Source organism: Bos mutus, chromosome 13 (assembly GCF_027580195.1).
Source record: "Bos mutus isolate GX-2022 chromosome 13, NWIPB_WYAK_1.1, whole genome shotgun sequence".
Taxonomy (NCBI): domain Eukaryota; kingdom Metazoa; phylum Chordata; class Mammalia; order Artiodactyla; family Bovidae; genus Bos; species Bos mutus.
The window spans coordinates 24,163,338-24,178,240 of record NC_091629.1 but is presented as its reverse complement, the minus strand read 5'-3'; the positions used below and the strand labels follow the sequence as shown (position 1 = coordinate 24,178,240).

At 46.9% G+C, this 14,903-nt stretch overlaps 1 protein-coding gene across 1 annotated transcript in view; it reads right to left on the bottom strand.

The window, feature by feature from the left end:
• The window catches only part of SLC24A3 (solute carrier family 24 member 3), a 428,778-nt gene that overhangs the window by 42,428 nt on the left and 371,447 nt on the right, over window positions 1-14,903 (bottom strand). The window contains exon 7 of the mRNA XM_070381141.1: window positions 2,802-2,876. Within this exon, the coding sequence (XP_070237242.1) occupies window positions 2,802-2,876 (75 nt within the window). The remainder of the gene's footprint in view (window positions 1-2,801; window positions 2,877-14,903) is intronic.

The window sequence follows — 14,903 nt, the reverse complement described above, 5'->3', positions numbered from 1 at the left end:
ACTAGGAAACCTTGACAGAAAGATACAGCGTGTGGAGCAGAAGCCTGGGGCTGGTGCATGGAAGGGGTCTGGGGACACCGAGAAACCTCCTTTGCTAAGTACTGCTCTTCAGGTATTAGATTGTTTTGCTCCTCATGCTGTTTGAAAGTCTCATGTGAAAAGGTCTCCAACAACAAACAGCTGTCAGAAATCCAGACCACCAAGCTGCCACGCCGCCTCCCTTTTGCGGCTCTCCAAGTCTCTTGGAGATCACACTTGCCCCGCAGCAGGTGAGCGTCTGAGGAAATAGTACCCGACTGTCTTTGAGACTGAGTTTCTGCAAGTGCTGCGGGGCCTGCTGGCATCAGAATCATGACGGAAGATCCTGGTTGAACTGAAGTTTCCTGGGTCCAACCCCAGGCCCTTCCGGATTAAAAACCTCTGGGTTGCATATTTCTGGGAGGCACGCAGGGCATGTCAGTGCTGCTGAATTTGGAGGGACACCATTAAAGTCAAAAGAACCAGGACCAAACCCCCATTATTCAGATGTTCTCTTTTCCATACTTCCTAACAGTGGAGAAAGGTAATTTTTCTTAAGATCATAGTAATCTAGGCTTGATGTTGGCTCAGTAAATACCCAGTCCAGTCTCTAGGTCACAGCACAGAGTCACTTGCTGTTGACTTTTGCCATTGGAGGGAACACAGAGCCGCCGGCGCCCCATGCCCAGCTGGCTCAGCTCTGATTCATCCACAGTAGGTGACTGCTTTGCTCAAAGACCGTGCTCGCGTGAGCATCACCCGCAGCCCAAGGAAGCAAAATTGCCTCACTTCTTCACAAGTCATTAGCAACGATATATTTGTTCTGTCTCAAACACGTCCAGATACACTTAACAGAAGACAGATTATTTCACACACAGTTCTAGGAGGCGTCTATGTGAAAATGGAGTGAAGCTGATATCCGCGAGTCTACTGACAGGCGCGGACATCACGGAGCCCTTGCTCCTGGGGTGGGGGTGGGTCTTGGACTTCGCTGTTCTGTCTCATTTCCTTGTCTGTAGTGGGGGTGGGTGGGCATCTCTCTAGAATTCAACAAAGTAGAGAACTACTTTCATTACCACCCCCCCAATACATCTCTTGAAAAATATGACTTTCACAAATCATCCTAAAATACCTTGACAGCAGAAGAGCTGAGCGCATGTGATCTATACCAGGTGGGACATTGCAGGACAGAGCTCCTGCAAAGCATGTTTCAGCAGTCTGGGCTGGGTGAACGGAGGCCTCTAGATCTGGGGTGATTGAGCCTTTTCCACAGGTACAAGAACACAGAGCTCATGGGTGTCCTCAAGTCTGCTGACTGGGAATTATACAGCGGAGTGAGTGTTCATCCGTGTGGGCGTCTGAGCCCTGCTCCTCCTTGGGGCTGCTCTCCACTCTCCTGAGCCTCTGTCACCCTTGGAGTGTGGGGGCTGTGGCTGTAAACCCAAGATCTTTGCTGTAGGTTTGCTATTGACTGAAGTACCCACCTGATTCCTTGGGCAAAGCCTTGTATTAAATGTCACTTTTGACTTATTTGCATGTGTGTATGTGTTGGTCACTAGTCGTGTCCAACTCTGTGACCCCACGGACTGTAGCCCACCAGTCTCCTCGGTCCATGGAATTCTCCAGGCAAGAACACTGGATGGGTTGCCATTCCCTTGTCCAGGGGATCTTCCCAACCCAAGGATTGAACCCTGGTCTCCTGCATTGCAGGCAGCTTTTTTACCATCTGAGCCACCAGGGAAGCCCTTATTTGCATAGAGATTTACAATGAAATACTATGCAGGTAAATGCTTCGTAAACGGGTAAGTAAATCCTCGAGCGGATCTATTCCTGTCCAGTAGGTGTGAAAACTAAGACCTGAAGAGACTGATTCCTCTAAGGTCATGAGAGCGAGTGAGAGAAGGACCAGGAGTCAGAGCTCCCACCCTCGTCAGCGTTCTTTCTGCTTTGCCGCCCTTCTATTCCTGGATGGCTCAGCCTGGGTTTGTCCCCACAGGAGACCTGGAGCCACTGCTCATTTAAACAAAGGACTGGCATTTGCAGGTGTCCTTTGTAGAGACAGCATTTGCATAGCTCCGAGGACTGATGGAAGTGGTAGGTAGGGGGTGGCTGGCAGTGATGCTACTTGTTACGTTACTCTGCAATGAGCTCTGTCAGTTAGGGCCAGAGATAAAAAAGAGCCTCAAGTAAGATGGGCTACAGGGGGCACACTGCAGAGATCTTTACAAAGTGAAAATCCATAGGACAATGAAGCAATGCATATGGTGGGAACTGGGGGAAGATCTGTTTAATATCCTTCCCAGGCTAGATGGCTAGGATGGGAGTGGGGGGCTGGAATACAGGAGGAGGTCCAGCCTTGGGGAAATCATTCTACGTGTAGAGACACTTGGACCTGGGACATGAAGGTGTCCAGTAGAGACACCCACCACTAGGGACACAGTGTGGGGTGTCCCCATGAAGGTGGTAATGGCCACAGGGAGTGTGGGACAGGCAGGATGAGGAAGGAAGGTCTATACCCGGGGACACTGCAGTGAGTTACAGCGGAGCCCATGAGGAAGGTGAGAGCAAAGGATCATGAGAATCCCAGGAAAGCAGCAGGGACGCTCATGGAGCCAGGTGAGCAGAGCCACCTCCTGTTCTGAGCACCGGAACCATCGGGCTGGGTTCTGGGTGACCAGAGCACCTGCCTCTATGCACCTGTTCCACCTGGAGGAGTCCCAAGTTGCCCCGAGCTGAGAAGGGTGATCAGGAGAGAAGAGGCGAGGTGCCCGGCACACACTTACCACGATGAGCGCAACCACGGACAGCGTGTAGTAAATGGAGTCCCTCAGCAGGCACCAGGAGGAGAGAGCCACGACCTGGGGGGAAGGGGCGGCAGGTGAGAAACAGAACACGGACTGTGCGAGGGACACAGCCCGGCTCTGGCGTTGCAGCCGGTGACGACCCAGACACAGCTCAGTGCTTCTCTCTCTGCCCGAGGCCCAGTCCATCTGCCAGTCGAAGGAATTCACTCAAGGTCTTCGGGCACAGTAGTCTGGTCTCCTGAAAATCAGGTGCCAAGATGGGTTTGAACCTGCCAGGACTTCATTACAGGGAGATGCCCAGGAGAGAAGACAGGGAGGGAGCAGGGGAAGGGGGAGGGCTGCCCAGCTGTTACTCCGATCTGGCCCCCAAAGGAGAGGCAAAGCTGGGTTAGATGGACTATCTGAGGAAGGTTCTGCAAAACCAGGTCGAAGTCTCCCAGGAATCTGCCAGCCTCGGTATCCCTGATGCCAAGGAGAGGGGAGGAGCCTACTGACTTGCTGTTCCTGCCAGCACTCTGCCCAGAGCTGGGCATACCCTTCTGAAGGCCCCCAGCCTCTTCTCTCATCTCTGTGATATGCCTGGCCTTGTTGGCACTTGACCTCTGGCTTAACCAGAATTTTTAAAAGATTGATTTGCCTATTGATGTGGAGAAAATGCTGTCTTAGAGGTGGTGGCTCTGCTGAGACCAGAGGACACTTTGCTGGAGACTAAGCAGCCTTGGCCTCTTGTGTGTGGACTTCCTGCAGGCGAAGGAGACCCCTGGCGCCGCAGGAGGGGAGGGGACGGGCAGGGTATTGTGGGCGGGGGACCCTGTTCTGGAGGAGAGTCCTCTCCCCTGGGTAAGTCCTTCAGAGTCTTTCATGGAGGGAAACCTGGTATTTTCCCTCTGTTTTGCAAAGTAGGTCCATTTTTGCAGACTCTCTGCAAAAGGAGCCTGGGAGAGTCCCAGATCGGAGGTGCCCCCTGGGCTGTCATTCTCACTCTCTCCCACCTCCCTAGGAAAGCGTCAGCCACCCCATGGCCACAGGACTCATCTAGCTGCCTTTGCCCTTGCCTCATAAGCGGAAAAGGACACAGCAAGTGCCACTCTGAGCTACGATAAGAACAGGGACCAAAGACAGCTGGAAAAGGGATTCCAGGGACGCCACCTTTGGTGTCTCTTCCCTCCTGGATGACTGGGTCCAACTGTAAAGAAAAGATCAGGGCAAAGCCAAACCAGAGAGGGTATTCTGGATTCAAATAACATGAAAGATACGGCTTAAATAGAGCTAAGAATGAATCGCGAGGCCAGCCTCTTTCTGTTAACACACTCTTCCACCACTGCAGGGACACTGAGTATTTTCTGTGCTAATTCTGCCTTGCTTGGTTTGGTATTTGCAGATCCAAGTTTCAGATGAAGGGCTTGTCAAGAAAAGGACTTGCACCACGAGAATCTCTTTAGAACAGAGTGTCCTCTCCAGCCTTTTATCATCTCTCCCTGGACTGTTTACTCTTTGAGCCTGTGGCCGCCACTCACCATCTAAGGAAGAGGACAAATTGGACTAGATTGTTCACGTTCCATCAGGTCATAACAGGTGGTGAATATTTCAAAATGTATTATAATTAAGCAAATGGACTTAAAACACGTGGCAAGTATTAACTCTGAATTTTCTTTAAAATCACTTGGATTTCTAGTTAAAGACAGGTGGACTGAACATCCCAGCACCGCTGCTGCTTCTTGTTCTACTATAACAGGGTTACAGCAAAGGGATTTTGTTTTTTTTTTAAACAAGAGATAAACCTGGGAGAGAAAGAGACTAGAAGAATTGATCAGAGCAACAAAATTTTGAGCTGGAACGCAGAACAACTGAACAATCAAAGTCTTTCAGCTGGCAGTGGACCAAGCTCTAGAAGTGCTGGTAAAGGTGGCCTGAAACAGGATGGCGGCAAGACGGCTGAAGACTTTAATCCCACCTGATACTATTACAACAGTGTTAATCAACTATCCTTCCATATAAAATAAAAAAAAATTTTTTTAATTTAACTGCAGATTTCTTCCCTCACTTCAAATAGACCAGTGACTATACATCCCCCACCTTATCTGAGGCAGGAGACCTGGCAGTTTACAGAAGAGAAGTTTCAGAAACAGAGGAGAGGACATGATTGAATAAATAATTAAAGGAAAGTGCTCAGAAGTTAAGGACTTCCATTTTTCTGACACAACAGACAAAAAGATGCACACCAAGGCATATCATTGTGAATATTCTGAATACTGGAACCATAAAAGAGTCCTAGAAGTCACTGGAGAGAGAAAAACAGGATCATATACAAAGAATAATATTTTATTTCTCAGCCAGTGAGCTGAAAGCTAGAAGACAACGGAGGAGTAACTTTGAAATTAGAAAGGAAAATGATTTCAACCTGGAATTCTACACCTGACCAAATTGCTCATTAAGTGTGAGAGGAGAATAAAAATAAAAGTCAATTATCTCAAAATATTTACTTCCTACGTATCCTTTTCCAAAAAGCTACTAGAAGATTGCTCCACTAAAATCAGGGAGTAAAACACTTGTTACATAGAATGTTGGCAAAATAAATCCTTACATCAAACAACAAAAATCTATTGTAATAAGAAAAGATCTCCAGAATGATGGTGAAAGAAGATTCTAGAGAGATGGTAAGAGGAGATTCTAAAAGAAATTTTGCAGCTGGTCAGAAGACACAGCAGAAATGGCGCCAGGAGGACAAAATCAATGGGATATCTTACGGTTCTGGACCCACAGGAAGGAGACTGGAGAGCGCTGGGGACAGAGCACTGCAGCCTAAGCAAGTGAACAACAGCAACAGAGACAACCATACACCACAGGGAAAACACAGAGTTGTACAGGAAAGGAAGACGAATCATTGCTGGTATTGGCTGAGCTATAAACTCAGACATAATAAACGCAGTGTAGACTGCTGTCTAAGTAAATTAATGGTGTAAGTGTTTGGTGAGGATGGAGGGCTGGGTATTTAGGGTGAGCAGGGCTGAGTGCTGAAGAATTAATGCTTTTGAACTGTGGTGTTGGAGAAGACTCTTGAGAGTCCCTTGGACTGCAAGGAGATCCAACCAGTCCATCCTAAAGGAAATCAGTCCTGGGTGTTCTTTGGAAGGAATGATGCTAAAGCTGAAACTCCAATACTTTGGCCACCTCATGCGAAGAGTTGACTCATTGGAAAAGACTCTGATGCTGGGAGGGATTGGGGGCAGGAGGAGAAGGGGACGACAGAGGATGAGATGGCTGGATGGCATCACCGACTCGATGGACATGAGTTTGAGTGAACTCCGGAAGTTGGTGATGGACAGGGAGGCCTGGCGTGCTGTGATTCATGGGGTCGCAAAGAGTCGGACATGACTGAGCGACTGAACTGAACTGAACTGAGGGCTGAAAAAGACCTCCTCCTCCACACTGGAAAGCCTTGGAGAACACTTGAAACTGAAAGGTCAAGTCACTGTTCTAGAAGCATCTGATCTGGAGACATGGAGTGAGTATCAGGAACAACTAAACTAGTGGAAAGCAGTTGCCTCTGAAGGGTGGCAGGCGGCCCTGGTGGGACAGGAGGGTGGCTGTCTTTCATAATAAGCCGCCTGGAACTGGTTGCCTCTTTAAGCTCTGTGTGTATAACTTTAATGAAAATAAAAACTAAAATAAAAATGAGAAAGTGTAATGCAAGTTATCCATTTAGATTTACTGCTCTAAGAAATACACATCCCATTAGGTCTAAATGTCAGACTTGCCTGGATACTGATCTACTGTATCTCTTTATAAATAGAATAGTTTTTAATGTATAGACCATCTCCATGTTTCAGCTCTAGATTCAAAGCCTACAATTACCAAAACCAATTAAAAAATTTTTTTATTAAATTAAAAAAACGAAATTTAGTTGATTTATAATGTTTCAGGTATACAGTAAAGTGACTCAGTTTTTTATATATATATATATATATATATATATATTCTTTTCAGATTCTTTTTCATTACAGGTTATTACAAGATATTGAATATAGTTCCCTGTGCTACACAGTAGGTCCTTGTTACCTGTTTCATACAAACAGTGTGTATATGTTAATCTCAAATTCCTAATTTATCCCTCCCTACCCCCTTTCCCTTTTGGTAACTGCAAGTTTGTTTTCTATGTCTGTGAGTCTATTTTGGCAAGACCAGTTTTTTTTTCTATAGAAGCAATGAACTGGAGGACAAGAAAGGAGTCGAACCAGAGAATAATTCTCCACACTCTCGAGGGTATTAAAGCATCCTTGATTCTGCAGCATCTATACTGAAAGCTGTGACCATGACCTGGTGTCCCCTACTTTCCTCTTCTGTGACCACTCCTCACCACAATAAAAAGACTTATCTGACACTTCCTGCAAACAAGAGGACCCAGAAGGTTTATTTAATTCAGTCCTACAGCAACCAGTAAGGTGGGCACTGCCACCCTCACTGGCTGGCAGTGTGGGCATGGCCAAGTTGAAGTCTTGAACACAACGGTACAACTAGCAGTGGGATGAGGGCTGGGATCTGAACCTGAAAGCTTGGATCTCATGGTCCTGACCCCACACCCTATGCTACTGTGAGTAAACAGAGGCAGGGTGAGAGCAGACACCCATCTGTGACATCCCCCATGGAGGTCTTCTTTTCTCCAAGACTTCAAGCCATTTGGCAGGGGCATTTGGTGAGAGACCAAAAAGCAGTGATCACAGCTTCCCAGGTGGCTCAGATGGTAAAGAATCTGCCCATAGTGCGGGATACCTGGCTTAAATCCATGGTCAGGAATATCCCCTAGAGGAAGAAATGGCTACCCACTCCAGTATTCTTGCCTGGAGAATTCCATGGACAGAGGAGCCTGGTGGGCTTACAGTCCATAGGGGTGCAAAGAGTTGGACACGAACGAGCGACTAAAACACTTTCACACACTCACAGCTCAATATAAAAATACACTGCTTTAAAGAGAGCCCAAGCAAGAAATCAAGGCAGAAGGAGTGACCACAGAGACTGCAGACAGGGATATGGACGTGCTCTGGACATATCCCAGGAGGGAAGGAGAAAACTCGGAAACTATTCCATTTAGGTAGTTTTTGTTTTCCTTCTTTTTTTTTTTTTTTAACACCAACACAGCTCATTGTTTGGTGATGGAAGTGTTAGCTTTTCCACAGACATGGATACACTGATGTTTGGATCCAAGCCACTCTCTCTGCTTCTCGGTGGGGGGGCTTTTATCTCTAGATGGAGGCCAGCAACCATCTGACTTAGGCCCCGAATGCACCCATGGGCACAGAGGGATCTGTCAGCACCCTTGCGTCAACATGGGAGGCTCTTTGGCATCTGCCGGCAGACAGCATCTTCTGGAGCACTCTGCAGAGTGAACACAGGTCCCCAGAGAAAGTCAGCAGTGAGTGACGCTGCCCTTGACCTCATTAATCAATAATACAGACAGCGAGAACTGTAAGAGGTCGTCACTGGCAGACTCCTCTGTAAATTAAAGCCAGAGGCTCTGTTCTTCCCCTTTCGCTCTAGGAATCCCTCCCAGCTGGAATTGCATCTTGATATTTCTCTTCTATTTCTGGAGTGCATTTTGCACTTCTTCTATTGAATATGCAGCTTCAGTTTCCTTCTTATAATTGCATTTAATTTCAGAGTGATATGAGGCGAAAAAAAAAAAAAAAACCCACTCTTCTAAAACAGAGGAAAACATCTCCTCCTGTATTCAAATGCTGAATGATCATTTGGAATTCTGACTCCTGCTAGGGAGTTAAAATTAATTGTTTATGATAGGACTATATATTTTCTGTGTATGGATTTGTATTGCAAATCTATATATATCTATTGATATATATGGTGATACATGTACATCATACATGTGGATAGATGACATGTATAATACAATTTAATATTTTTTCCTTGATGGAGAATGGGATTTGACATCGTGGACACATTTTAAAAAGAATGAATACCCTCAACTCATGAACACTTTGCCTTTTTAAAAACCCGTTTAAGCAGGCAGAACACCATAAGTTACATGACATAAACATAAAACTGCTATCATTTCAGAGAAATGTTGTTATTTCACACAAATTTCATGGAAAAGGGATTTGAAAATCATAACATGAGTCTTGTTCCAAGCTTTTGAGCTGACACAGATCCCACAGCCAATTCTTATCTCAAGCAAGACAGCCATGAGATTTGGAGGAAGGCTGGGGTTCTAGGGTGTCCCTCACATGGTCTGAGGGCATTCAGTGATGCTGGGGGCCACAGCAGGTGAGGGACAGGTGGACACCACTGTCTGTTCATTATTCAAGTACCCGTTCAAAATGCTTCAATCCTGGGAGAAGTCGCCCAAATACAAATGGCTCCTGCTTTCTGGAAATTTTCTACTGAGAATGGACAGTCAGAGTCAGGCCACATAAAAAGACAATAATAAACTGCAAAATACTATGAATGTCCTCTTACTACTCTTTGCAAACAGGAACAGAAAGTGAATTCATATTTTAAATTTTACATTTTTCCTAAGGAAACCCACTCTGAGTTCTAGTTTCATGTAAGGAAAACAAATGACAAGTGAAGAAGCTGCTCTTGGAGATATATGACGAGGCCATGCTGGGACCATGCAGGCACACAGCAGTCTCCTGATGGCTCCACACTGGCTGAACCAAACAACCATCAGGGACGCTCTAAGGGTCCGAAGTGCCCAGGATGCAGAAGCACCTTCCCAGTCGTTTAGAACATTTAGCAGGAGCTCTCATGGTGGATGTAAATGCGGCCTGCTAGGCCTTCAAACCTTGGTAGTTCAGAGTGTTCTCGCATACATCAGAATTCTCGGGGAGACGGAGCCACCTTAAGGAAGGACTGTGCGAGCTTGTGCTCCTGGGAACAGGTGTGGGGCCTGTGGTCACTGCCAGACATCGTCACTCCAGCACTAGGGACTATATGAGTTTACCTATAAAAGAAGGGCATTTAGGGTAATTTCAAGTCATCAGCTGTGTTTTCTTGGATTCACCCAGAATCAGAGCCCAGGGCAAGATGTGAGTGCATATACTTTATTTGGGAAGTGATTCTACGAAACACTATTGGGGAAAGTGAGGCAGGTAATGAAATGATAAAGACACAGCAGCAGGTGACTGGGGCGAAATCCTGGTGGGGCGAAATCCTGGTGGGGCACTATCCTGGGGGCGGGTGCTATCCTGGTGGGGCGTGATCTGCTGGGGTGCTCTGAGGGACCCTGGAGAACATGCCTCTTCCCTATCTTCTCCAAGGGGAGAGTGAGCTGGGGTATTTATCCACCTACTTCCACCAGTCACTGCTTGAGGGCTGCAACCAGAATGTTGATTCCCTGGCCAAGAAGAGCCCACAGATAGAGGAATGCAGGCCCTGGCACGGGGAAGTCAGGCCAGTGGGAACTCAAAAGGTGAGGATGAGGGGTCATGGGAGGGGACACCTGCAGTGTCTGCTTTAACCCTAACCATGGATTTACACAATGATCCAATAATCTGAGTAAGCATTCACACACACACATTTTGTAAGCTCGAAAATACAACCCATTGTCTATACACATCATACCTTTCTTATCCATTCATCTGCCAGTTGACACTTAGGTTGCGTCCACGTCCTGGCTGTTGCAAATAGTGTTGCAGTGAACATAGGGGAGCACGCGCCTTTTTAGATTATAGTTTTCTCTAGATATACACCTAGGAGTGAAGTATCACATGGTAATGCTTATATGTGGAATCTAAAAATGCAACACTTACTAGGCAGACCCAGATCCACAGACATGAAAAACAGATTTAGGGTAACCAAAGGGGAAAGGGAGGGAGGGATAAATTAGGATTTTTGGAGTAACAGATACATTAAAATATATAAAATAGATAACCAACAAGGACCCACTGTGTAGCACAGGGGACTAAGGTCAATATTTTGTAACAACCTACAAGGGAAAAGAAAATTCTGAAAAAGAATAAATAGGTCCACAGAAACCACTGCAGTGAGAAGCCTGCACACCACAGCTAAGAGAAAGCCCTTGCAGCAGTGACGACCCAGCACAGCCAAAAATAAATAAACAGCATAATTTTTAGAAAAGATGCTGGGAAACCACCCTTTTGTACAGTGTAGAACCAGGCCAGAAAATTCCCGCTCCCTTCTAAGTTTTCTTACTTGATCTATTGAAAAGACAGTATAAAGAATTCTAAAGCACAGTGAATTTATTTATTTTTAAATTTATATCATTTGGGTTAGGAGCCAGGTACACATCAGAGGCAAGTATTTCCTCATTTTATCAATTATGATGCCCAAAAGGACAATGTCTGGGCTTGAATGATCATTTTACTCTCTTGATCTGTAACACATCCTCATGGGACTGGGGTCTCGAAAGTGCAGTGGGGCTTCTCTGCATTTGAAGGGTTGATGGCTGCTGCTGCTGCTAAGTCACTTCAGTCGTGTCCGACTCTGTGCGACCTCATAGACGGCAGCCTACCAGACTCCTCTGCCCATGGGATCTTCCAGGCAAGAGTACTGGAGTGGGTTGCCATTGCCTTCTCCAGAAGTGTTGATGGAAAACGAAGTTAATACATATCATGTGAGTTCAGAAATAAGATAGTTAAGATCACGTATGGGCTTCCCTGGTAGTTCAGCTGGTAAAGAATCCACCTGCAACGTGGGAGACCTGGGTTTGATCCCTGGGTTGGGAAGATTCCATGAAGAGGGGGAAGCTACTCACTCCAGTATTCGGGCCTGGAGAATTCCATGAACTGTATAGTGCATGGGGTTGCCAAGAGTCAGACGTGACTGAGCGACTTTCACTTCACTTCAAGACCATGTATTTGAGTTGAAGCTTCTGGAAGTAAGAACCTGGCTACAGCACACAATTGCATTATTAGCCATTAGTGTTTCCATTACATGATGCTTTCCATGCTGTCAGAAACCAGTAGTGGAAGCACAGTGGGGAAGATGTCCCACTTCCCTCTGATCTCTCTGAAAATTAGAATGCTGAAGCCAAAGAGGATGGAAAAACAGGAGGACCGGCTCCTTTCCAGTCCACAGGCTTGGGTATGGACTTGGAAGGGTCTGTTTCACACCTGGAAGGAGCCACGTTTCTCTGCATCACCAAGTTACAGAGGAGAGGAAATGTGTACAGTGTACTTCAAAGCGAAGATATCTACCCCCTGCTTGACATGGAATGGGACTTGCATCATCTCAGGAACTAACCTGACTTGGGACATCTCCAAAGGGAAGGTGGGTGGCCGCCCCCCGTGGGAGCACCAGGGTGGAAAGGAAGCACTTGCCCCTCTAGGTGTGGAAGCAAGGTCACATTCTGATCTCGGGGGTGTGCAGTGACATTTTCTTACTAACAAATACTGGCTGCTAGCCTGTGTGGCTCATGCGGCCCCAGTCGATCTGTCAGGCAATGTATTTTAAGTAACTTCTGTGACTCATGGTAGAGAGAACAGGTGACGCCCACGAATCAATCCTGCAGCCACGGCAGACTGAACCCAAGAAACGTTCTTTAATGGATGCTTGGCAGATCGTTTCCCCTGCATTAAAGATCTTGAGGATTAAAATACGGTAACACCAAAATATACCCAGCCTTGATTTGCATTTAGCAGTGAAGCAGAGGCTGTGGCAGCCAGTCACACCTGCCAGCCAACAAAGCCCCTTCCCCAAAGAGCTGGCAGCTTCTATCCAAAATCGAGGGGAGAGGTTATCTAAGTATCTGTGTTAATTTCACTTTGCGGATGACCATGTAAAGGGGGAGTACTTAGTGCCTTAGTGGTTTAGAGGCTCAGGTATGGAATCTAAGTGCAGGGTGGAAGGTACAACAGTAAGGATGTGGTGCTTATCTAGTTCGAAGAAAGTTGAGACGTGGGGAGGGAAGGCTGTGAGGGTCTCACCCCTCCACCTGTACCCCCTCTCCATCTCCTTCTCTGCCCACCCCCTGGCCTGCAGGCCTGAGCGCAGTCTCCCAGCCTCATCCTCCACGTGTGGTACGGGAACAGAGGCCTGTGCTCCTCCAACGTTCAACTCTCCACCTGGAATGATCATTTTTACCTGCATCAGTCCCTCAGCAGTGTGTTAAGGATCCACACAAAAACCTCGGAGACGCTAAGATTTTGGGGTGAAAGGAACATTGTGCATGGAGGCATCAGGAACAGAATGGCTTTACCTGGAGCACCCTGTCTCACCCTCAGGAAAGAAAACGCCCCTCTGAACATCTGGGGCCTTCAGGGACCCAAGAATAAGTGTTTCCCGGGAGGTCATGGCCTGAGATGCAGCCCCTTCCTGAATAGCCAACATTTAAAAATTGGTTCTTATGAGCCAGATACTGCACACCGTACTTCACTTGCCTTTTCCTTTCCAATCATTTACTTATCCCATTTTACAGATGAGTCAACTGAGGCTACATAACCTGCCCAAGGTTCACAGTTTGAAAGTGACTGAGCCATATTTTGACCAGGTCTGAATTCAAGAGCCCACATGGTCACCCCTTTGCCAAGGTTACTCAACTTAGCTGATCATAAGAGTGACCTGAATCTGACAATGGATCCCCAAGCCCATGTCAGACTTATCTTTTTCTGTTTTTGCACTACACAGCTTGGGGGATGTTAGTTTCTCAACCAGGGATAGAACCCGGGTCCTAGCAATGGGGACCCTAACCACTGGACCACCAGGAAAGTCCCCCCTTTTTTTTGCACCCCAGACCTTTCGAATCAGAGCTGTACATTGGAATCTCTTGGAAGCTTTAGGAAACACTGATGCCTAGGTTCCACCCCCAGAGATGCTGAGTTAGTGGATTCAGGCTCTGGCTGGGCCATTGGGATTTCTCAAAGCTTCCCAGGTGATTCCTAACATCTGGCAGGGGTTAAGACCACTGGCCCAGCCTGCAACCACCTGTTAGTCTGCTGCTAAGTTAAGTCGCTTCAGTCGTGTCTGACTCTGTGTGACCCCATAGACGGCAGCCCACTAGGCTCCCCTGTCCCTGGGATTCTCCAGGCAAGAACACCGGAGTGGGTTGCCATTTCCTTCTCCAATGCATGAAAGTGAAAAGTGAAAGGGAAGTTGCTCAGTCATGTCTGACTCTTCGAGACTCCATGGACTGCAGCCTACCAGGCTCCTCCGTCCATGGGATTTTCCAGGCAAGAGTACTGGAGTGGGGTGCCATCGCCTTCTCCGTGTTAATCTGAGGTATGTCCAGATAATCAGAAATGAGGAACTACCAACCATCCCCTGTCCCCTACAATACAGAAGGAAATCCAGCCAGTATGTAAGAGATTTTGAGAAATAACAACAGACTTTACGTATTCCTTATGACCATTTCAGAGCCCACACACTAGCAGTGTTGCCATCCACCACTCTGCTTATAAAGTAGTTCTGTTTTAACATCTCTTTTAGATTTATAATAAAAATTTGCTTTGAGAGTCACATCAGTATAAAACAAGAAGTGTGCAATTTCTGGGTCTCACTTTTAGCTAGAGAGACTCAAAGGTGAGGGCTGGAATCCTCGGAAGGTTTGTTCAGTGGTGTGGCTGGTGGCTGACGTTGGCTGTCAGCTGGGTTACCAGCTGGGGCTACGGGCCTAACCTACAAACAGCCTCATCTGTGTCGTGTGTGTCAAGACTTTGTTCCTTTTTATCGCTGATCATTATTCCCTTTGTTTATCCGTTTATCTGCTGAGGGGTGTTTGGGATGTTTTGAGGTCTGATGACCAAAGCTGCTCTGACCACTTTGGCATGTCTTTTGATCCAGATGAGGATCTGGGAGGGCTGATGGGGTCATCACTTCTGGCATTCTAAAAGAGCTGACATGGAAGCTGATTGAGGGCTGGGCCTGTATTATCTGCATCCACACTGAAAAGCCCTTCGTTTCCTCCTTAGAGGGACAAGGGTATCCGCAGCAGCATTCTGGTGCAGCCCGGCAGCTGGGATCTGTCAAAGCAAGACTCACTTTCTCCCTTTTCCTACAAACGACACGACTCTAGATCCCAGGAGTCACAGGGCACAAGCCAACCAAAGCAAAAGTGGTCTATAGAGACTTCCCTGGTGGTCCAGTGACTGAGACTCAGTGCTCCCAATGCAG